This window comes from Dreissena polymorpha, chromosome 2 (genome assembly GCF_020536995.1).
Source record: "Dreissena polymorpha isolate Duluth1 chromosome 2, UMN_Dpol_1.0, whole genome shotgun sequence".
NCBI classification, from domain to species: domain Eukaryota; kingdom Metazoa; phylum Mollusca; class Bivalvia; order Myida; family Dreissenidae; genus Dreissena; species Dreissena polymorpha.
This window is the reverse complement of record NC_068356.1, coordinates 29150841-29174226: the sequence shown is the minus strand read 5'-3', so window position 1 is coordinate 29174226 and position 23386 is coordinate 29150841. Positions and strand designations below refer to the sequence as shown.

At 33.0% G+C, this 23386-nt stretch overlaps 2 protein-coding genes across 2 annotated transcripts in view; both read right to left on the bottom strand.

Moving 5' to 3' along the window:
- Positions 1-22401, bottom strand: part of LOC127866394 (scavenger receptor cysteine-rich type 1 protein M130-like) — a 120434-nt gene extending 98033 nt beyond the window's left edge. Inside the window, exons 1-3 of the mRNA XM_052406889.1 lie at positions 22270-22401; positions 22114-22144; positions 21464-21653 (exon numbers count right to left, since the gene is read on the bottom strand). Coding sequence (XP_052262849.1) covers positions 21464-21653; positions 22114-22144; positions 22270-22302 — 254 coding nt within the window. The 5' untranslated portion in view covers positions 22303-22401. The remainder of the gene's footprint in view (positions 1-21463; positions 21654-22113; positions 22145-22269) is intronic.
- LOC127866440 (uncharacterized) overlaps positions 1-23386 on the bottom strand; it is a 173965-nt gene that overhangs the window by 129976 nt on the left and 20603 nt on the right. The window lies entirely within an intron of this gene.

Sequence of the window (23386 nt, the reverse complement as noted above, 5' to 3'; positions counted from 1 at the left end):
TTAGACGAAATTAGTTTGTTACAAGTTAATTCATGTGCAAAAATTGTTGTAAAATCTTAAGATGGTCAAGTGTGACTGAACATGTCAACAAAGATGGCGGCCCGCCATTCGTGTTTCTTCGTGAAGGCGACCTGTTTAGCGAGTGAGAGCCACAAAGGATGAGTGGTTGAGACATGAGGAGCTACGCGACTCAATAGCTCAACGTATCGACCCAAGCCACATTACAGGTCTTCAAAGGGTACGTACAATGTGGCGTATCTATGTAGGCAATTCGAGTGACAAAGTTAATATGATGTCTGATGGTGTTCTGCTAAGGCTCTTACAATTGTCCTGAATACCAATCCAGACTGATAAGATGGTGAAAATACTACACGGGCATGTGTTAAAACACCCATGCGTGTCGTTGATGGGCTGATCAACAGAACATTTACGTAAGAGGGAATTGACGTCATTTCAAATAGAAGGGCCAAACTTCGCATAATTGACCAACTGTTGGACAGGTAATCGGATTTGCAGAGTCAAAACATCGTCCTTGAAGGAACCTCCGCCGAATATAATGCAGTTCGGTCGGTTTATCGGAAGTGTACTGCAAAGTGGACAACCTAGTGTGTTGCCAATAAGTTCATCAAATAGCTCAAAATGCCTTGGAGAGGGGCACAGTTTCACAAACATAACCAAATGACAGGATTTGCGAAAAGTGTAAAATGCATGGTCTGACTGCGATAATGATACAGGAACCTTGTATGATACAAGCACTACACATCCAAACACTGACTGTTTAAACGTGAAACCCGTGGAAACCCTTATACACAAGAATATCAGTGAAACTGATGGATGCTCCCCGATGATGCGCTTTGTCAATCGATGAGTAAAAAACCACCTAAAAAATCTATTATTAGCCTTGGTGACTATGACCTTGACTCCAGTGACCTCAAACCGCATCAAAAGGTAGAGGTCCATGCAAGATACCTACATGCCAAATATGTAAGAGATCGATAAAATATTGAAGGCGCTATAAGAAACTGTAACAAAATTGTGACGGACAATCTATTTTTAGCCTCGGTGACCTTGACATTGACCCCAGTGACCTCAAAGCTCATCAAAAGGTAGAGGTCCATGCAAGGCAACGGTAAAATATTGAAGGCGCTATGAGAAACTGTAACAAAATTGTGACAGAAAAATCTATTATTAGCCTCGGTGACCTTGACCTTGACCCCAGTGACCTCAAACCTCATCAAAAGGTAGAGGTCCATGAAAGGTACCTCAAGCAAAATATGTAAGAGATCGGGAAAATTATAGTCATTATTGTAACATAAGGTTATCAATTATTACAACGTTTTTTTTTACGAGATACAGGTACACACAGTGCAAAACAATAAGACAGAACACATGCATGTATACACACATACACTCACATACACGCTCACAAACACACATGAACATACGCGCGCACTCAACCGCAGACAAACACACACATACACACGCGCACCCGCACACACGCGTTTTACACAACCAGCACACGCACACATACACATACGCGCGCGCTCGTGCGCGCACACTCACACAAACGAGCACGCACACACGAATACGTGCACGCACACACGCAGCCGCGCACACACAAACCATACACAAACACGCACACACACGCGCAACACACACACACGCGCGCATTCACACACATAACCGAACCGGCGCGCACACTCCTTTCAACGAACATACACAACACAGGCGCATAACACACACGAGCACGCACACACGAATACGTGCACGCACACACGCAGCCGCGCACACACAAACCATACACAAACACGCACACACACACAAACACACACACACACACACACGCACCGAACCACCATCCACACACAATTTAGTAGTTTTTGTATTGGTATATTATTATAATTATAAGTTACCATAAATCTACGGTGTTATATATATATTTTTATACTCAGATCACTATTTCAATTAATTTGTGCATTTCCAGTGTACGGAAGTGCGCTTATGTAGGTCTCTATTGGAGACAAATCGTTTATTGTTGTTTTCTTCTCACTTCTCATTTTTGTGATTATTTCTGTTTGCTTCTTTTTTTTATGGACTATTCAGCTGTTTGTATCCATATTTTTTGTTTTCTTTTTTCGTTTGTATGTAATGATATCTTATGTCTTATACTAGAAACCAACTGGGCATTTTTTAAAATAGGGACCAACTGGACAAGCATACACAAATTATCATTTACATCACCCTCCACTTCTTTAAATGATTAAGATATGTACTTTAAATGTAAAAGGGCTAAATAATAAAGACAAACGCATAAAAATCTTCAAATGGTTAGACGAAAAAAAAAATAGTATAATCCTATTACAAGAAAGTCACTTGACACATACTTTAAGACAAACCTTAAAAGATGAATGGGACGGAGACATCTATCTTAGTGGTCAACATTCTAATAAACAAGGCGTGGCCTTTCTGATAAAAAATAATATTGGGATCACAGTCGATAATTTTAACGAAATAATAATTGGCAGACAAGCGAGTATAGATATCAAAATACACGAAACACAATTAACATTAATCAACGTTTACGGCCCTAACATAGATGATTCCACTTTTTACGAAACACTACAATCCTTTATAAATAATAATCAAGATAAAAACATCATAGTCGGTGGTGATTTCAATACTGTTCTTAACCCATTATTAGATAAAAAGAAGGGCAACCTTTATACTCATCCTAAAAATAGAAACATTTTAAATAACATAATTGAAAACTACAATATGATAGACATCTGGCGTACAATATATCCAAACGAAAGAAAATTCACCTGGCACTCAAACACAAAACCAACAATATTTTGTAGATTAGACTATTTTTTAATATCTGAGTCTCTTTGCAACATTATTGACACATGTAACATAAAACCAGGATTTATGACTGACCACTCTCTAGTTGAACTTAAACTGCATAATATACAACCTGAAAGAGGCCCAGGATACTTTAAAATTAACAACAGCATCTTATTAGATACACAATATCAAACACAAATAAAACAGGAAATATTAAATACAGTTCAAAATAATAAAGATGCAAACCCAAATACCTTATGGGAAGTAATTAAAGGAAATATACGCAACACAACAATTAGATACACATCATTTAAACAAAAAGAAACACACAAACTTGAAACTGAAACCATCAAAACCATTGAAACCCTTGAAAAACAATTGCATCAAACGAACACAAATGATACCACCGACATTGAAAATGAAATAACGTTAAAAAAACAAATATTAGATGAAATTTATCATACACATCTCAATGGAATAATACTAAGAGCGCGTGCACAGCATGTTGAACACAATGAAAAAAATACAAAATACTTCGCAAACATTGAAAAACGTAGAAGCGAACAAAAAACTGTACACAAATTAGTAGTCAATGGCAAAGATATAACAAACAGAACTCAAATACTAGAAGAACAACGTTTATTTTTCGAAACCCTCTATAAACGAAAAAATGTTGAAAATAACACTCTTTTTAAAAATACACATCACGCTTTAAATCAAGAAGAAAAACTATTGTGTGACGGATTACTAAATGAATATGAATGTGGATTAGCACTAAAAGAAATGCAAAATAACAAAAGTCCAGGATCTGATGGCATCACCATTGAGTTTTATAAAATATTTTGGAATGATATCAAAACACATTTAATTAAATCACTAAATTATTCATATAATAATGAAAACCTAACTACGCTTCAAAAACAAGGTATAATATCACTCATTCCAAAACCTGGAAAAAACTTAGAATCCTTATCGAACTGGCGCCCAATTAGTTTACTAAACAATGATTATAAAATTGCAACTAAAAGTATAGCAAACAGAATAAAAAAAATATTACCATCAATCATTTCAAAATCTCAATCTGGTTTCATAAAAGGACGTTACATTGGTGAAAACGTTCGTCTTATCCAAGAATGCATCAACTATTTCAACAATTCAAATGATCCTGGTCTAATATTCTTTGCAGACTTCGAAAAGGCATTCGATTCGCTTGATCATTCATTTATGTTCTCTTGCTTAGAAAATATGAACTTTGGTGGAAGTCTCATTCAATGGGTCAAACTATTCTATACTGATATTAACAGTTTAATCATAAACAATGGCTTCTTTTCAAAAAGTTTCAACATCGAACGAGGGGTTCGACAAGGATGTCCACTCTCATCATCGCTATTTATTATTTGCATCGAGTATCTATCACATAACATCCAATCAAATAAACACATAAAAGGCATATCACTAGAACCAGACGAAGAAATCAAACAGTCCCTATTTGCTGACGATGCAACTTATTTTTTAAACGACAATTACGATTCTTTCCATAACCTAATAGAATCGCTAACCCTTTACGGAATGACATCGGGTCTTAAACTAAACAAAAGTAAATGTACTGTGCTACGAGTAGGTAAATTAAAACAAAGTAATGTTCAACATAAAAAAGAAATGAAATTTCATTGGACATCCGATGAAGCCACAACGTTAGGAATTACTTTCACAAATAATGAAAAGGATACAGTTCTTAAAAACATACTACCTAAATTACAGAATTTTAAAAACTGCTTAAAATCATGGCATCACCGTAAACTTACACTAATCGGAAAAAACACAGTATTGAAAACGTTTGCACTTCCTAAACTAATTTATGTATTAACAGTCCTCCCAAATCCACCAAATGATGTTATTAACGATATAAAATCAGCAATATTTAATTTCATATGGGACGGTAAGCCTGACAAAATAAAACGAACTCAGTTAATTCAATCTGTAGAAAATGGAGGTATCCAATTAACGAACATTGACTCATTCTTGAATGCAATCAAATGCAGCTGGGTTAAAAGATACCTAGATAATACCAATACGAGTACATGGAAACTATTCTACCAGAAAATCCTAAAAAACTATGGTGACTCTTTACTCTTCGAATGTAACATCAACAATACTATCCTACATGAAATTGCAAACGAAAACATATTTCTGTCTGATGTTCTATCAGCATGGAGTGATGTCACTCATAATCTAGAAACCCAAAACAGCATTAAAACTATTTTATGGAACAATAAAGACATAACTTCAAACAATAAGACGTTTTTCTATAAAGATTGGTTTGAACGAAGCATAAAATATGTCGACCAATTATATGACTACAGAATTAAGGATTTCTACTCTTTTGATAATATATGCTACATATACGGAATACCTTCAAATAATTTTCTGAATTACTACACACTAATCAAAAGCATACCCATACATATTAAATCTGAAATCAATACAAATAATACACCATGTACTCAAACAACATTTGTAGAAAACATACTTGGAAGAAAAAACAAAACAAATAAAATATTTTACACACTACAAATTAAAAACCCTACAGAAAACTCCAAAATCCAAAATAAATGGCAAGTCCTTTTTGGAGAAAATGAACTTAATTGGAAACACATATTTACCATGCCATATAAAGCAACTATTGAAAGCACACTGAGAAATTTTCAATATAAATACATCCATAGAATTATAGCTACAAATAAATATCTCTTTAAATGCAAATTATCTAACTCAAATCTGTGTGACTTCTGCAGTGAAAACATTGAAACTATAGAACATCTTTTCTGGGAGTGCAAACACATCCAGCCTATTTGGAATCAATTAATATCTTTTCTTGAACAACATCAACTAAATGTTAAACTATCTTTCTTAAATGTAAGTTTCGGAATTAACTCATTGAAATCAATAGACTGTAATAATATTGTGAATTTTATGGTTATATTGATGAAATATTTTATCTTAAACATGAAGTACAAAAAACAAGTACCAAATTTTAATTGTTTTGTCCATAGTCTTAAACTAAAAATCCAGATTGAGAAAGAAATAGCCCTCAGAAATGACACATTACAAATCTTTGAACAAAAATGGAATCGGATTAAATTCTCATAATGTTTTGTCCACTTATATACATTTCACTCTAATGCTAGTTTATCTCTCTAAAATAGTTTTGTTTATTTTTTAAATTATTATTATTTTTTTTTTTTTTTCAATCTGACAAGACCATTGTGAATATACAACAAAACACACAAGCCCAGTATGCTTTCTTCCGCCTTTACACAACTTATCATTTTTCATAACTATTCCTCTGTTGTTCTTTTCTTTTCTCTCTAAAAAATATATATTATATTAGCATATCTTGTATAACATGTCTGAACTTTATTGCTTTGTACAATCACTATGTTGTATGATCATATACATGTTTACATTGTATGTATGATATTGAATAAAAAAAAAAAAAAAAAAAAAGAGATCGGGAAAATATTGAAGGTGCTATGAGAAACTGTTAGAAAACTGTGACGGAAAAATCTATTATTAGCCTTGGCGACCTTGACCTTGACCCCAGTGACCTCAAACATCATTGAAAGGTAGAGGTCCATGCAGGTACCTACATGCAAAATATGTAAGAGATCGGCAAAATATTGAAGGCGCTATGAGAAACTGTAACAAAAGTGTGACGGAAGTAACGAAGTAAGGGACCCCAAACTGGCGACTGTATATGCTCCCCACAAATTTTCGGGGAGCATTAAAAAAAACACCGAATCTGCGAAGTAGATCCATTAGCTCCAAGAGATCCTCGACCAGGTGCAGTCAACAGTCGATTATCCGATTCTCCGAGAGCATAAATTTGCCTGCTAATTTGATGCTAAACAAGGACAGGCAAATACAGGCTATGCAGGATCTCGGCCTACACATGGAGATGAATTACAGGCGAAAACACAGTATTATGACAAGAAGACAACAAAACACGCAAAGAAGAAATAACCTTGCAATATCCTTCTCATATTGTGTGCATACTCGGAACTGTTTAAGGACAACTGACACGAACAATGAATTGGACAAAACGTTTTACTTGGCAAGCAAAAAAGACTTTTGGTCCTTTTTAGCTCGACTTTTCGAAGAAAAATGAGAGCTATACTACTCGCCCTGGCGTCGGCGTCGCCGTCGGCGTTGGTTAAAGTTTTTTATAAAGTAAAATAACTTTCAAAGATAATAAACTCAAATTTGGTATACTTCTTAATGGCAACAAAACAATTGTGTAGGTCAAGGTGCATAACTCTGTCAGCATTATTTTTTAGAGTTATGCCCCATTTTATACTTAGATATTGAAAATTTGGTTAAGTTTTGTGTTTAGGTCCACTTAATTCCTTAAGTAGCAAAGCTATTGCTTTCATGCTTGCAACACTAACTAACTATCATAAGGGGACTGTGCAGGCAAAGTAATGTAACTCTGACTGGCATTTTGACAGAATTATGGCCCTTTTATACTTAGAAAATTGAAAATTTTGTCAAGTTGTGTGTTTTGGTCCATTTTACTCCTAAAGTATAATAGCTTTTACTTTCAGACTTGGAACACTCGCTAACTATCATAAAAAGACTGTACAGGACAAGTTGCATAACTCTGGTTGGCATTTTGACGAAATTATGGCCCTTTTTTGACTTAGTAACTTTGAATACTTTGTTAAATTTTGTAATTAGATGCACTTTACTTCTAAAGTATCAAGGCTATTGCTTTCAAACTGCAAATACTTTCTTACCATCATGAGGGTACTGTACCTGGCAAGTTGAATTTGACCTTGACCTTTGAATGACCTTGAATTTCAAGGTCAAATAAATTAAATTTGCTTTAATTGCAATAACCTCTTTATTTAGGATCAGATTTGATTCATACTTTGACAAAACAACACTTACCTGACATACCACAATGGACACCACCCAAACCATCCCCACGCCCCACCCCAGAATCCCCCCCCCCCCCCCCCAAAAAAAAAGAAACAATGTTTTTCCCCTTTTTATGCTCCAGAAGGAGGGTATATAGTGATCGCACTGTCCGTCCGTCCGTCTGTCCGTCCGTCTGTCCGTCTTGTTGTCCGTCACACTTTGCGTTTAGGTTTCGAAAAATGCTCATACCTTCTATGTCGCTTCAGATTTAACCTTCATATTTGATATGCATGTGTATATGGACAAGGCCTTTCCATACGCACAAAAATGTTGACCCCTTTGGCCTTGAACTTAGGGTCCGCGTTTAGGTTTCGAAATCTGCGTTTCGAAAAATGCTCATAACTTCTATCAAAGCGTTTATCGGGGGCATATGTCATCCTATGGAGACAGCTCGTTTTTTTTCATATTTTTGAAATATCATCTAATAAATGACCACACCCTCACATTATTGCCCCTCTTCACCCCCCCCCCACACACACACAAACAAATGTTTATGCCCCCGGATCGAATGATCGGGGGTATATTGATTTTGGCCTGTCTGTCTGTTTGTCTGGCTGTCTGTCATTGTATGTGTCTGTCATTATATGTGTCTCAAAAATTTAACCTTGGCCATAACTTTTGCAATATTGAAGATAGCAACTTGATATTTGGTATGCTGCATGTTTTTCTCATGGAGCTGCACATTTTGACCGGTGAAAGATCAAGGTCATCCTTCAAGGTCAAATGTAAAAAACAAATTCAAAGCGGCGCAGTAGGGGGCATTGTGTTTCTGACAAACACATCTCTTTTTTTAACATGAAAAAAAACATAAATAATTATTTTTTTTATTTTATTTTTGAAAGACCGTCCAACCATCCCAACCAAGCTATTGCTATCAAACTTGAAATATAATCTTATTTGTTTGTTTTATGTCTTAACAAATGTTCAATAGATTGTGGAAAATATACCTGAACTCAGAATCGTCTACAATGTACCACTTCTTTAAAACATAAGCGATCAATATGTTTTAATTATGGTCCTCTTCCAGTTAGACTATATTTCAATGTACCTTGACCTTATTGAATATGAACAATATCCCCATGATGGCTTTCGTTATTTTTTTTTTTTTTTTTTTTTTTTTTTTTTTTTTTTTTATTCAATATAATACATACAATGTATACATGAATATATACAACATAGTGATTGTACAAAGCAATAAAGTTCAGACATGTTATACAAGATATGCTAATATGTATTTTTTTTAAAAGAGAAAAGAAAAAAAAATAATAGAAGAATTGTTATGAAAAACGATGAGTTGTATAAAGTCGGAAGAAAGCATACTGGACTTGTGTGTTTCGTTGTATATTCAAAATGATCTTATAAGATTGAAAAAAAAAAAATACAAAAATATTTTAGAAAGATAAACTTACATTAGAGTGAAATGTATATAAGTGGACAAACATCATGAGAATTTAATCCGATTCCATTTTTGTTCAAAGTTTTGTAATGTGTCATTACTGAGGGCTATTTCTTTCTCAATCTGGACTTTAAGTTTAAGACTATGGATAAAACAATTAAAATTTGGTACTTGTTTTTTGAACTTCATGTGAAAGATGAACAATTTCATCATTATAAGAATAAAATTCACAATATTATTACAATCTTTTGATTTCAATGAGTAAATTCCGAAACTTACATTTAAGAAAGATAGTTTAACGTTTAGTTGCTGTTGTTCAAGAAAAGATGTTAATTGATTCCAAATAGGCTGGATGTGTTTGCACTCCCAAAACAGGTGTTCTATAGTTTCGATGTTTTCACTGCAGAAGTCACATAGATTTGAGTTAGATAATTTGCATTTAAAGAGATATTTATTTGTAGCTATAATTCTATGGATGTATTTATATTGAAAATTTCTCAGAGTGCTTTCAATAGTTGCTTTATATGGCATGGTAAATATGTGTTTCCAATTAAGTTCATGTACTCCGAAAAGGACTTGCCATTTATTTTGGGTTTTTGAGTTTTCTGTAGGGTTTTTAATTTGTAGTGTGTAAAATATTTTATTTGTTTTGTTTTTTCTTCCAAGTATATTTTCTACGAATGTTGTTTGAGTACATGGTGTATTATTTGTATTGATTTCAGATTTAATATGTATGGGTATGCTTTTGATTAATGTGTAGTACTTCAGAAAATTATTTGAAGGTATTCCGTATATGTGGCATATATCATTAAAAGAGTAGAAATCTTTAATTCTGTAGTCATATTATTGGTCGACATATTTAATGCTTCGTTCAAACCAATCTTTATAGAAAAACGTCTTATTGTTTGAAGTTATGTCTTTATTGTTCCATAGAATAGTTTTACTGCTTGTTTGGGTTTCTAGGTTTTGAGTGACATCACTCCATGCTGATAGAACATCAGACAGAAATATGTTTTCGTTTGCAATTTCATGTAAGATAGTATTGCTGATGTTACATTCAAAGAGTAAGGAGTCACCATATTTTTTTAGAATTTTCTGATAGAATAATTTCCATTTACTTGTATTGGCATTATCTAGGTATCTTTTAACCCAGCTGCATTTGATTGCATTCAAGAATGAGTCAATGTTCGTTAATTGGATACCTCCATTTTCTACAGATTGAATTAACAGAGTTCGTTTTATTTTATCAGGCTTACCGTCCCATATGAAATTAAATATTGCTGATTTTATATCGTTAATAATATCATTTGGTGGATTTGGGAGGACTGTTAATACATAAATTAATTTAGGAAGTGCAAACGTTTTCAATACTGTGTTTTTTTCCGATAAGTGTAAGTTTACGGTGATGCCATGATTTTAAGCAGTTTTTAAAATTCTGTAATTTAGGTAGTATGTTTTTAAGAACTGTATCTTTTTCATTATTTGTGAAAGTAATTCCTAACGTTGTGGCTTCATCGGATGTCCAATTAAATTTCATTTCTTTTTTATATTGGACATTATTTTGTTTTAATTTACCTACTCGTAGCACAGTACATTTACTTTTGTTTAGTTTCAGACCCGATGTCATTCCGTAAAGGGTTAGCGATTCTATTAGGTTATGGAAAGAATCGTAATTGTCGTTTAAAAAATAAGTTGCATCGTCAGCAAATAGGGACTGTTTGATTTCTTCGTCAGGTTCTAGTGATATGCCTTTTATGTGTTTATTTGATTGGATGTGATGTGATAGATACTCGATGCAGATAATAAACAGCGATGATGAGAGTGGACATCCTTGTCGAACCCCTCGTTCGATGTTAAAACTGTTTGAAAAGAAGCCATTGTTAATGATTAAACTGTTAATATCGGTATAGAATAGTTTGACCCATTGAATGAGACTTTCACCAAAGTTCATATTTTCTAAGCAAGAGAACATAAATGAATGATCAAGCGAATCGAATGCCTTTTCGAAGTCTGCAAAGAATATTAGACCAGGATTATTTGAATTGTTGAAATAGTTTATGCATTCTTGGATAAGACGAACGTTTTCACCAATGTAACGTCCTTTTATGAAACCAGATTGAGATCTTGAAATGATTGCTGGTAATATTTTTTTTATTCTGTTTGCTATACTTTTAGTTGCAATTTTATAATCATTGTTTAGTAAACTAATCGGGCGCCAGTTTGATAAGGATTCTAAGTTTTTTCCAGGTTTTGGAATAAGTGATATAATACCTTGTTTTTGTAGCGTAGTTAAGTTTTCGTTGTTAAATGAATAGTTTAGTGAATTAATTAGATGTGTTTTTATATCATTCCAGAATATTTTATAAAATTCGATTGTGATGCCATCAGATCCTGGGCTTTTGTTATTTTGCATATCTTTTAGGGCTAATCCACATTCATATTCATTAAGCAATCCGTCGCACAGTTGTTTTTCCTCTTCGTTTAAAGCGTGATGTGTATTTTTAAAAAGGGTGTTATTTTCAACATTTTTTCGTTTATAGAGAGTTTCGAAAAATAAACGTTGTTCTTCTAGTATTTGAGTCATGTTTGTTATATCTTTGCCATTGACTACTAATTTGTGTACAGTTTTTTGTTCACTTCTACGTTTTTCAATGTTTGCAAAGTATTTTGTATTTTTTTCATTGTGTTCAACATGCTGTGCACGCGCTCTTAGTATTATTCCATTGAGACGTGTATGATAGATTCCATCTAATATTTGTTTTTTTAATGTTATTTCATTTTCAATGTCGGTGGTATCATTTGTGTTTGTTTGGTGCAATTGTTTTTCAAGTGTTTCAATCGTTTTGATGGTTTCAGTTTCAAGTTTGTGTGTTTCTTTTTGTTTAAATGATGTGTATCTAATTGTTGTGTTACGTATATTTCCTTTAATTACTTCCCATAAGGTGTTTGGGTTTGCATCTTTATTATTTTGAACTGTATTTAATATTTCCTGTTTTATTTGTGTTTGATATTGTGTATCCAATAAGATGCTGTTGTTAATTTTAAAGTATCCTGGGCCTCTTTCAGGTTGTATATTATGCAGTTTAAGTTCAACTAGAGAGTGATCAGTCATAAATCCTGGTTTTATGTTACATGTGTCAATAATGTTGCAAAGAGATTCAGATATTAAAAAATAGTCTAGTCTACAAAATATTGTTGGTTTTGTGTTTGAGTGCCAGGTGAATTTGCTTTCGTTTGGGTATACTGTACGCCAGATATCTATCATATTGTAGTTTTCAATTATGTTATTTAAAATATTTCTATTTTTAGGATGAGTATAAAGGTTTCCATTCTTTTTATCTAATAATGGGTTCAGGACAGTATTGAAATCACCACCGATTATAATATTTTTATCTTGGTTATTAATTATAATGGATTGTAATGTTTCGTAAAATGTGGAGTCATCTATGTTAGGACCGTAAACGTTGATTAATGTTAGTTGTGTTTCATGTATTTTGATTTCTATACTTGCTAGTCTGCCAATTATTATTTCGTTAAGGTTATCAACTGTAATCCCTATGTTACTTTTTATCAGAAAGGCAATGCCTTGTTTATTAGTATATTGTCCACTGAGGTAGATGTCCCCGTCCCATTCATCTTTTAAGGTTTGTGCTAAAGTTTGTGTCAAGTGACTTTCTTGTAATAAGCATACATTATATTTGTTTTCGTCTAACCATTTGAAGATTTTTATGCGTTTATCTTTGTTGTTTAGCCCTTTTACATTTAAAGTACATAGTTTGATCATTCAAAAAAAATTGGAGGGTGATGTAAATGATAATGTGTGTGTGCTTGTCCAGTTAGTTTCCATTTGAAAACGTGTCCAGTTGGTTTCTTTTATAAGAAGTAAGATGTTTATACAAACAAACAAAAATAGAAAAAAAAAGTTAGGGATACAAAAGGATGAATATTCCATAAAAAAGAAGAAGTAAAAAAAAATAATCACAAATGTGAGACTATAACAATAATAAACGACTGGTCTCCAATAGAGACATAAAAAGCGCATTTCCGTACACTGGAAATACACAAACTAATTGAATAAGTGATCTGAGATACAAAAAGTATATATGTGTAACACCTTATATTATATGGTAGCTTATAATAATAATAATAGTAATAATAATATTATAGCAAACAATGAATATGCTAGTTCTTTTCTTTTTTTTTTAATCCATTCGTTTTTGCTCCCATATAGACCGCGGCAGTTCAACGACGCAATATTTATATCATTCATTGACAAAATAGGTGGCATTAAGTTATAAAGATAGTGTTTTTGTCACTTCTTCAAAAGATATTTTAGTGAAATAGAAATAAAGGTCAGATAGGTACACTGTACACAACGCTTCACAATCCAAGTTACGAAAACAGCTATTTCATAAAAAAACACCTTGTGTTTTGCTAAACATTATCATCTGAGAGAAGATTTTTCTTCTAAACAAACATGCATATATTAAAGGGAAACAGCACAAAAACGTTATATGTACAAACAAAATACAAATATTATGTTTACGTTATATGTACAAACAAAATATAAATATTATGTTTAGGGATGATGACTAAATACGGTTTTGTCAACATCGTAAAAATGCAGGATGACTCTTTGAAAAAAATCACTGTATAGTGAAAGTCGTTTTCTACCTTATATATTTAGCATTATAAGTGTACGTATCCTGGTTTCCATATGATGTAGATTAATATTCAGTAATTTAAAAAGAGTCGATCAACTAATGTATTGCTATCGACATCAACATTTAACTAGTTACACATTACCGTGTGTGGGGGGGAGTATGTGGGTGTGTGCGCGCTTGTTGTGTGCGTGTGTTGTGCTGGTGCGGGTTTGTGTGTGTAAGCGCAAGTTTGTGTATGCGTGTGTGCGCGCATGCGTGTGTGTGTATGTACTTGCGTGTGTGTGTGTGTGTGTGTGAGCGTGTGTGTATCCGCACGTGTGTGTGCGCGTGCGTGCATATGTGTGCGCATGCTTGAATGTGTGTGTGTGTGTGTATGTGTGCTGGTTTTACTTTGCGTGCGCGCGAGCGTGTGAGTTTTGGGCATGCGTACGTGTATATGTTTGTGTGTTTTGCGTGTGGGTTTTTGTGTGTGTGTAAGTTGTTATAATTATTAAGCATTGATTACAATAATAACTACATAAATATGGCTATTGTAATTACAAAATATTGTTAATATCAAGAGACATATGTTCTATAAAAAAAAACGAAATGTATGGTAAAGCTGTAAAATAACAGATGTACACAGGTAATTTTTCACATCCGTCTCTTTGTCGATCCAAATATACGAAAACGAAATATGCTTAGATCGACTGACGGATACTCACGCGTTTATTAAATAAATAAAGAATTGATAGGAGTTATCTACATTTGGAATGTAAATCTCATATTTTATTTAGTCTGTATCCGGCCGTCAGTTAATCTAGTTCCGAAAAAAAGATGAACTAGACTAACCACCGGATGTGTTTAAACTATCAAACTTATGAGCGTTAAACTCTCAGTAGGAAAGTTGTATTTGGTAAAAATGAGTTCAAAAGAAGTTTAATCACAACATAAGTGATGTGGCATTATAGAGCAAGTCTAATTTACAGACTGCATATATCTGCATGTTTAGAACATAATTTCGGTGATCTATATTATTAGCACCGCACGCTAAATATACATCGATGGCATAAAAACAGTGTTCATATGTGTGGAATTATAACAATGCACGTGTAAAATGCATAATGTCAAGTATAAATAAGTATGTACAGCTACATTGGCAAATTATATCCTTTAACACAGTATTGTTGTTTTATACTTAATTTACTTGATTTAAACGTGGAATTTATTTTATTTAATACGAGTAGGGGTATGGGTAATGAGTTATGAGTTATACAGATAAATATAATCAGAGACAGTGTAGATGTCAAGGAAAGAGATGCACAAAGATTATAGTAAAAGCATATACAGGTTTTTGTACTTCTAAGTTGATAAGAAAGCAGTATTCTTAATAAAATATTTAAATTATGTAAATAATGAACTATGAGAAACCCAGTGTTGAGGGTTGCTAGTTATTATTGCAGAGTAAATGTTTGCTTTATATTTTACCTTATTTCTTCTGATAACGTGTCTCGCATTCACAGTATACTAAATACTTTATTTTATTTTATAAAATTACAAATGATAATATAACAGTCTCAAAAGCGGAAAAAAACAAGCTAACAGCAACAGATGCACATATTCTAAACATGTAAATTGTAGGTTTTGTAGTTATGTGTTCTATTTAAAAAACAAACAAAAAAGTTATCACATTCTCATAAAAAGTAATATAAACAAGCAGGAGACAACTTAGGTTGTGCAATTATCATATGCTTAATTAAGATATTGCTAGGAAGCTTTCTGCACAAATACAACATATTTATTAGTGCTTCCGTTTTGGTCCGGCATCTGAGATTACCAAGACGTACGCTATATGTATATAATTGTGTTGTTGTATTTACATTATTTATTGATTAATATTACTATATTTTGTGTACTTATACCTTAGTTTATTAAAGTAAGTTATGGTTTAATAAACACAAAGGACAGTTATGCACATTTTGATTAGATACATAATTATATCTCGTTCTCTTTTGAGCGCCTCCATCGCTGTCAATTATGTGCAGATAACCGGAGGTTCCTATCGCTCGATGACACCTTCCTGGCGTAGGTATTGTCTTTACTCGGCCATGGCTTGCTAAGCAATGTATGGTACTGATCAAAATGTATCTGCTCGTGTCGTTCACTGCCTTTGTATTTAGCGAACAGTTTCCCTTCGTAGGACCATGCTTTTTCTATACGCGTAGGCTCTTTCAGGCGCAGTGATGCAAGAACCTCTGCATTTGTTTTGGTGAGATCTTCGTTTATGAATATACCAGTGCCTTTAAGAAGTTTCGCTCGTTTCATGATGTCTATTTTGGTCTGCCGTCTCACAAATTTAACAATGGCTGGTCTGTTTTTGGTATGCGTGAATTTTCCGAGCCTGTGTGCTACATCAATATCTCTGTATTCTATTTGGAGTCCCAATTTTTTATTCAACAGATCAACCGATTGTTCAGCAACAGCCTGCGAAGTTTGTCCGTCTATGTCGTTCGGAAGGCCAGTAATTCGGACGTTGTTTCGACGACCGTACTGCTCCAGGTCGTTAAGGCTGGCTTTATGCGCCTGTTCTGAAGAGTGTTCTTTTTGTTTTAACGATTCGATTTCGTTATTTTTTGTCTCGAGTTGTTGCTTGAGTGACTCGACCTCTTTTGCTTGGTCGAACATATTGCCTTCGATTATTTCGATTCTTTTTATAACTGAGCTGAGTAGTTTTTCTTTAAGTTCATCAAGTGTTTCTCTAATGATATTTTTTATGAGTGCACTGTCGTCCTTTGTTAAAACATTTGACAATTTTGAACTGATTTCTTGTAGACGATTTTCGATAGATGTTTGCGATTGATCTGTTTGCATTTCCGTTTCTTTACTTGTCATATATTCCGTCAGGCTTTTCTGGCTTTTTTGGTGGGATACAGTTTTATCGTTTTTTTTTCTTTTTATTTTGCCTCTTGGTTTTATTTGATGTTGTAGGTGTTTCGAAAACTTGTGTTTCTATTCTGCTATCGTCCGTTAAAGCACTTTCACTGGCTGTTGATGAATGGGGCCTTTTATTCATTGTTTTTAATCATAACTGAGTGGTTTTACATAAGTCACTTTTACAAAAACGCAATAATCCCGTTACAAACACCGCCCTTGCTCGGTCACCCTCGACTGATCCTCTTTACTTATTGTACCTATTGTCCGATATTAAATCGCTTATCAAGCTGTTGTTTGGTAGGTAATTGCAATGTTCAGTCATGCGTGACGAACTACCGGTAAACTAGAAGGTAGGTGGTGGACCGGTTTTTCAATCCAAATAATCCAATGAATTCAATACCCCACCTGCCGCCATATGCCGGCAGAAAAGAAAAAAATATTAATACTGCATGTGTATTTTTATACAGTTTTCTAACTTATCATACTTGCGTTTCGCTCTTTATTCTATACGTTTATCCATTCAATTTCACCATATAAACACTCAGATCACTAAAATTTATTTTATTTTACTCCATCTAGTTTTTTGTTTTGATTTCACCGGAACCGGAACTTTTTTTTTTTCTGGCTTTCGTTATACTGTCATGCACGCGAAAAGTCGAGCGTGCTGTCTTCTGACAGCTCTTGTTAAAACAATGATTAATTGGCAATACATAATTATGTATGTGAACTTATCCAAAAGCATTTTAATCGGAATTGTCACCTGGTTGACGGTACGTACAATGATGACAAATACATTAAATACGAATTTAATACATATTTTTATATAGATGTAAAACCGATTGATCATTCTATTATTTTTAACGCTAAAATATTTTGAGAGGTACATGATCGGCTGAAAGTTTATTTTGACGTGTAAAACGATCGATACACGCACCGTTATCTACACAACATCTTGACCACATTGTACTCAAATCAACGGCTTATCTGCATGCTTTTTGCACGAAGTTAAATCCCATGGCTTATAACCTAATCAACTAAGCGGTATACTGCATAATAGCTATTAATAGCGCGATGCGTAATCATGACTTGAATGTATTCACGCTCATTGAATTATCTTTTTTTTGTATGTATAAGTACTGTTCCACGTTTTGTTTAACTAATCAACTGTTAATCTATAGGCGTCAAGGATTTTGTTACACCAGTTCTGTCCCAAATCTTTACTGAACAGTAAAGTTTTGCAATAACTTTTGAAATATTTAACATAGCAATTTGATATTTGGCATGCATGTGTATCTAATGGAGCTGCACATTTTGAGTGGTGAAAGGTCAAGGTCATCCTTCAAGGTCAAAGGTCAAAAAAAAGAAAAAGCGGCGTATTAGGGGGCATTGTGTTTCTGACAAACACATCTCTTGTTTAATTTTATATTTGTGTAAATGACACATTTAAATGAATATTTACACATTATTTCTATCAATGTACAATGACTAAGAGATAACGTAAAACGCGCACGGGGAAACAGTATATTTTAAATCAACGAGCACTTATTGCTTTTTTCAAATGACACACTTTGCAGACGATATTTAAATACATTTAATAGGAGAATTGTTCGAGTGGAATCTGTACCACTTATGTAATTTATGTAAGGGTTATTTATATAATTTGAATAACCAGTATATATCAGTTAATTAACTAGAAAATATTATATACTGATCCACATATTTCACATGACTGTTTATATAACTGTAAATATGTATATTACTGTATTTGATAATTTATTTGTATTCAATTGTAGTTTAAAGTAATTTTCGTAGGGGGGGGGATCCTAACTGACCGTTGTCTACAATTGACCGTTGTTCTCAGTTGACCTGCTACGTCAGTTTGGACTGAACATATGTATATTTTTGTGAATATTTAGTTTGAAACACAAAAAAACACTATTAAATGTATGGTATACTTATTGTTCGGGGTTATTCAATTTAAATTGTATACATTATGTTTTGGCAGAAACCCAAGTCAGAAAAGACAGTATCAAATGCAGTATATGTAACATATATTATTGGTTTGTGATTTGTTCTCAGATTTCCTTTACGCTGCAGTAATATGCTAAATTTGTGCCTCCGTTTATACACAGCGTTATACATTGACTTCCTTTTTGTCAGATTGTCATTTTGAAAAATAAAATTTAAAATCTATTAATTTGCATTCTGAGTCATAAGCCATTTCATTGAAAACCATACTTCAAATAAAATGTCAAATTTGCATATTAAATGAAAGTGAACTGATAATACTATGAAAACTATGACTAGAAGTATCAAGTACACAGTACTTTACCGCTTACTTAATGAACCTAACGTCTTTTTTAAATCTCCATTAATAAATTCTGACCAGCTCATCCATATTAATATCATTGTAATGCAATTCATTAAAACGAAAACAATCAACACGAAAACAAATGCTATTATCATTCGACAATAGTTAATGATAAAATATACATAGAAAGTCACATATTGTAAAAGCATTACTCATTACCCGTATAGAACATTTGTGTGGTCCATAGCTTCTTCATTTTTAACGCATACAATTGAATTGATTTCGGCATAGCTGTTAAACGTTTTCACACTTTATGACCTTAAAGCGTCTTATAAAATTTTCCTCCAATAGGCCCGAATGAATGCATGAAATTTTCGTATTTAATAAAATAAAAGCTAAATAGAATAGTTCAATATACAAAAAGCTATCCCATTCAAATTAACAAGTTATTCAATTGGCTTGTGTCATGCATAGAGAAAACAATTTATGATAAGGGATACAGTAGATCGTTTTTCGACGATGTCAACTGCGTTTTCAGTGTTGTTTTTTTTAATATCGCCAAAAAATAGGCCATACAACAGTTTCACGCTCAACTCAATGCATCAATGCAGTTTGTGTGTACCCCTTTATAGTTTACATAGTTGTACTTAAAGGATATGGTCTCATATTTAGTAATTCCTACCGTATTGCATTCCGTGCACTGGTATATTTTATATCATTAAAGTATTGTCGTCCGACATCATGATATTAGTTTTGACCAAAATAGTGTAAATTGTTAAAAAAAATGACACTTGAAAGTATCACGTTATAAACTAGCCGTCGTTCTAGAAGTGGAATCGTAACCTTTCTTTAAATATATTGCATCCAATCCCGCAAGGTATCAAGGTCAGTATGTGTACGCTATGGCGGTAATTAGGTGAACTGGAATTTCGACCAGCAATATTTTAAATGAAGATTTTTGGCAATATAATTATGGCATTTTAATAATATATTATTAATATGTTTTCAACAAATTCATGGTAAATACAATTTTTATTTATTTTTCATAAGAATTATTCCCCCATATTGACCATTTTTTCAGCGTGATCGCGATGATTCCGAAACTATCAATAATCGAATGAAAAAAAACTTTATCCGATAAACCACTTAAACATTTCTGTTGAAAGAACGCGCGTATAAATATTTCAAATTTGTTTGTGTCTATAAATTTATGATCAATACTATTAGTGCGGAATAAGCCATGCAATCTGGCGCAACAACCCGTAATCGATTTGGGTGATTTGGTATTTGCAATCTGTGATATCGTGATATCATTGATATAGCATACTATCTTTCACCAACACCAATCAAAATCAACTCTATATATATATATATATATATATATATATATATATATATATATATATATATATATATATATATATATATATATATATATATATATATATATATATATATTCACACATATGGCCAGAAAGGGGTCTCTGATTCAGAAATAGGTCATGGGGTTCCCACTTTAAATACGTGTATCTCCATACCCTTTTTATCCGATATTAACACGAATAATTACGGTATATAGGGGTACCTAATATAGTATTATATATAAATACGTCATTTATTTAACGTCTCACACAAGGAAATATATAGCGACATTAATTGCGAGGTATATACAATTTCAATTTCAGACGTGATTGTGGTTTTCGATAGAAGATCTGATTGTGACATTTGATTGCATTACCTCCCCTACACCCCCTCATAGTAATTGAAGATGCCTACAACGCGTTTTTTTGTGTTTTTTTGTTAACAGTTAAAGACTAAAGTAATCGAACAACAGATTATACAAATCCTGGTACTGCATGAAATGTAATAAGCTGAGATTCATTCATTGTGTATATTATTAAAGATATAAATTATATACTTTGGTACATTGTAAATCGTAAAAATGTCCAGACTGCTGCTACAGTGAAATTGATATTTTAGTACACAACAACTGCGTAATGTCCGGAGTACGTTAACCCACAGCGTTTAATGTTTACATTTTCTGCTTTGGATTTGTTTTTTAGAAATGCATTTGTGACTTTTGTGGTAATGTAGCTCTGTTTCATTAAATGAGTTTGACATATAACTAACAAATGATCTACAAATGAACACATACTTTGCATCGCGGATTGAAGTACAATAATTATGGTATCTTTTCTTGTGTGTATATGTGTGTTTTTTTACTATAACTCGTTTAATGTGCCATATTTTGTAATATATTTAAATTCCGTTTCAATACATTTATATAACTTTTTACAAGGTAGCCGACTACGTCGTAAATGATGTTAAAAAGGTATCTGCGATATCTATATGTACCTGTTACCGTATCCAAGCATGCTGCATACAACCTTGGCGTCATTTCTCGTGAAATATCCATAAGAGGCAGAAATATGCACCCATTCCCCCTTATAGTACAACTGCAGGAGGCCCTCACCGTTACTGGACCCACCCACCAGCCGCGCTTGCGTCACGTTTCCATGGTGTTGAGAGTTGTTCTGGGCCAGGGCTTAAACATATGAAAATGACACGCGTTTAACTTAAAAACAAACAAAACATGTCAAATTTAAACACTCAATCGTGCGTTTAAAAGCACATTATATATTTTCAATTATAATTACAAATATATAATCTCATTTGAACCTTTTTTCATTTTTATGATGTGACTCTTCTATGCATTATTTGACTCAAGATCACGCTTGTTCGCATTTGTATTATAGCACATATGGTAGTTATAAACACGATACGATAACGGAAATTGGTGTATCATATATGGTCATAAAAATTTTCCTCACGCATTCCGTCCTTGAACCAGAATATTGTCAGCAGTAATACATGTAACAACTTTAATAATGTTCTTAACATTCTTGCACCTCATCTGTGAAAAATAAGGGCCAAAAAAAGTCTAATTAATTGTGGAAGGGCTTTTCGTTTGTACGTAAAAACTTATTTTTAAAAAGCAGTCTTACCTCCGTAAGCTATGTTGAGGATGAAAATAGCCTGCAATAAGAAATGTTTGAATTTAATATTTGATAGAATAAGAATAAAACAAGATAATATATAATTATATATAGTCATACTATATTCAGTTTTAAAGTAATTTATCCTAGCAAAAAACGGCTCACCAAATAAACCATTGCTGACCGCACCACCCTCATCTCTGGGTTATGTGAACAAATTAAAAATTTAGAACACGTTCTGAAAAGGTAATCTTGATAATTTACTGCACAAGTTGTAAAGGTCAACGGTCTTGCGCACTCACAAGAAAGTTTTGATAAGGATGTCTGTTAGCTCGCTTTTCTCCTGTGGCACACGGGCTGTCGTATTAAATTTAAATGTGTTTAAGGCTAGGATCTTATGATCACAACTTAAGTTATTTCTTTTAAGTAGATTTTTCTATATCATTGTGTTTGCACAGACATAGCATATACTATATAAAATCCGTTTAATGTGTGCGCATAGTCAATTTCGTATCAAATAATAATATACAGTGTACTACATAATTTTCTCTTGCTGTATTGTTTGATGATATATATTTTTATTTATTTTAAGAAAACTAATAATTTTAAACCGAATTTCATAAGGATCTTTTTTATATTTCTAACAGTTGTAATTTTTATTTATTTTAAAAACACTAATCATTTAAAATCGAATTTCCTTAAGAATCTTTTTTTATATTTCTAACAAATATGAACGATTCTATGATGTATATAATATAATAATATATATATATATATATATAATGATTTTGTACTGTTTTATTGTGTTTTATGTACAAAAGTGAGACGTTAATAAACTATTCTGTCTGTCTGTCTGTCTGTCTGTCTGTCTGTCTGTCTGTCTGTCTGTCTGTCTGTCTGTCTATACTTGGTGTTGCATTGGACGATTATGAAGCCAGTCATGTCGAATGAGTGTATGCCTTATCTTTCTTTTTCCTTCACGAAGTTATCATCTGCACGATTTGAAAATCCAGTCTGTCATGCATGTACATTTAGAACGCAATTCAGTGTAAGTGATAAGGCGAATATATGAAATAGTGGAAAACTAAGTGCGTAAGAAAATGTCATATAATAGCGTCCGTGTTGGAACCTCAAGTTAAACATCTCTTGTGAATGTAATCTTAATTCAGCATAATTTTCCATTGGGCCAAACTTGTTCAAATGTTCAGTATGGTGAATAAAAAGTGTATTTTCAAGCCTTGCCCTATGTCTAAAGATTCTGACATCATTAGGTGTGACAACG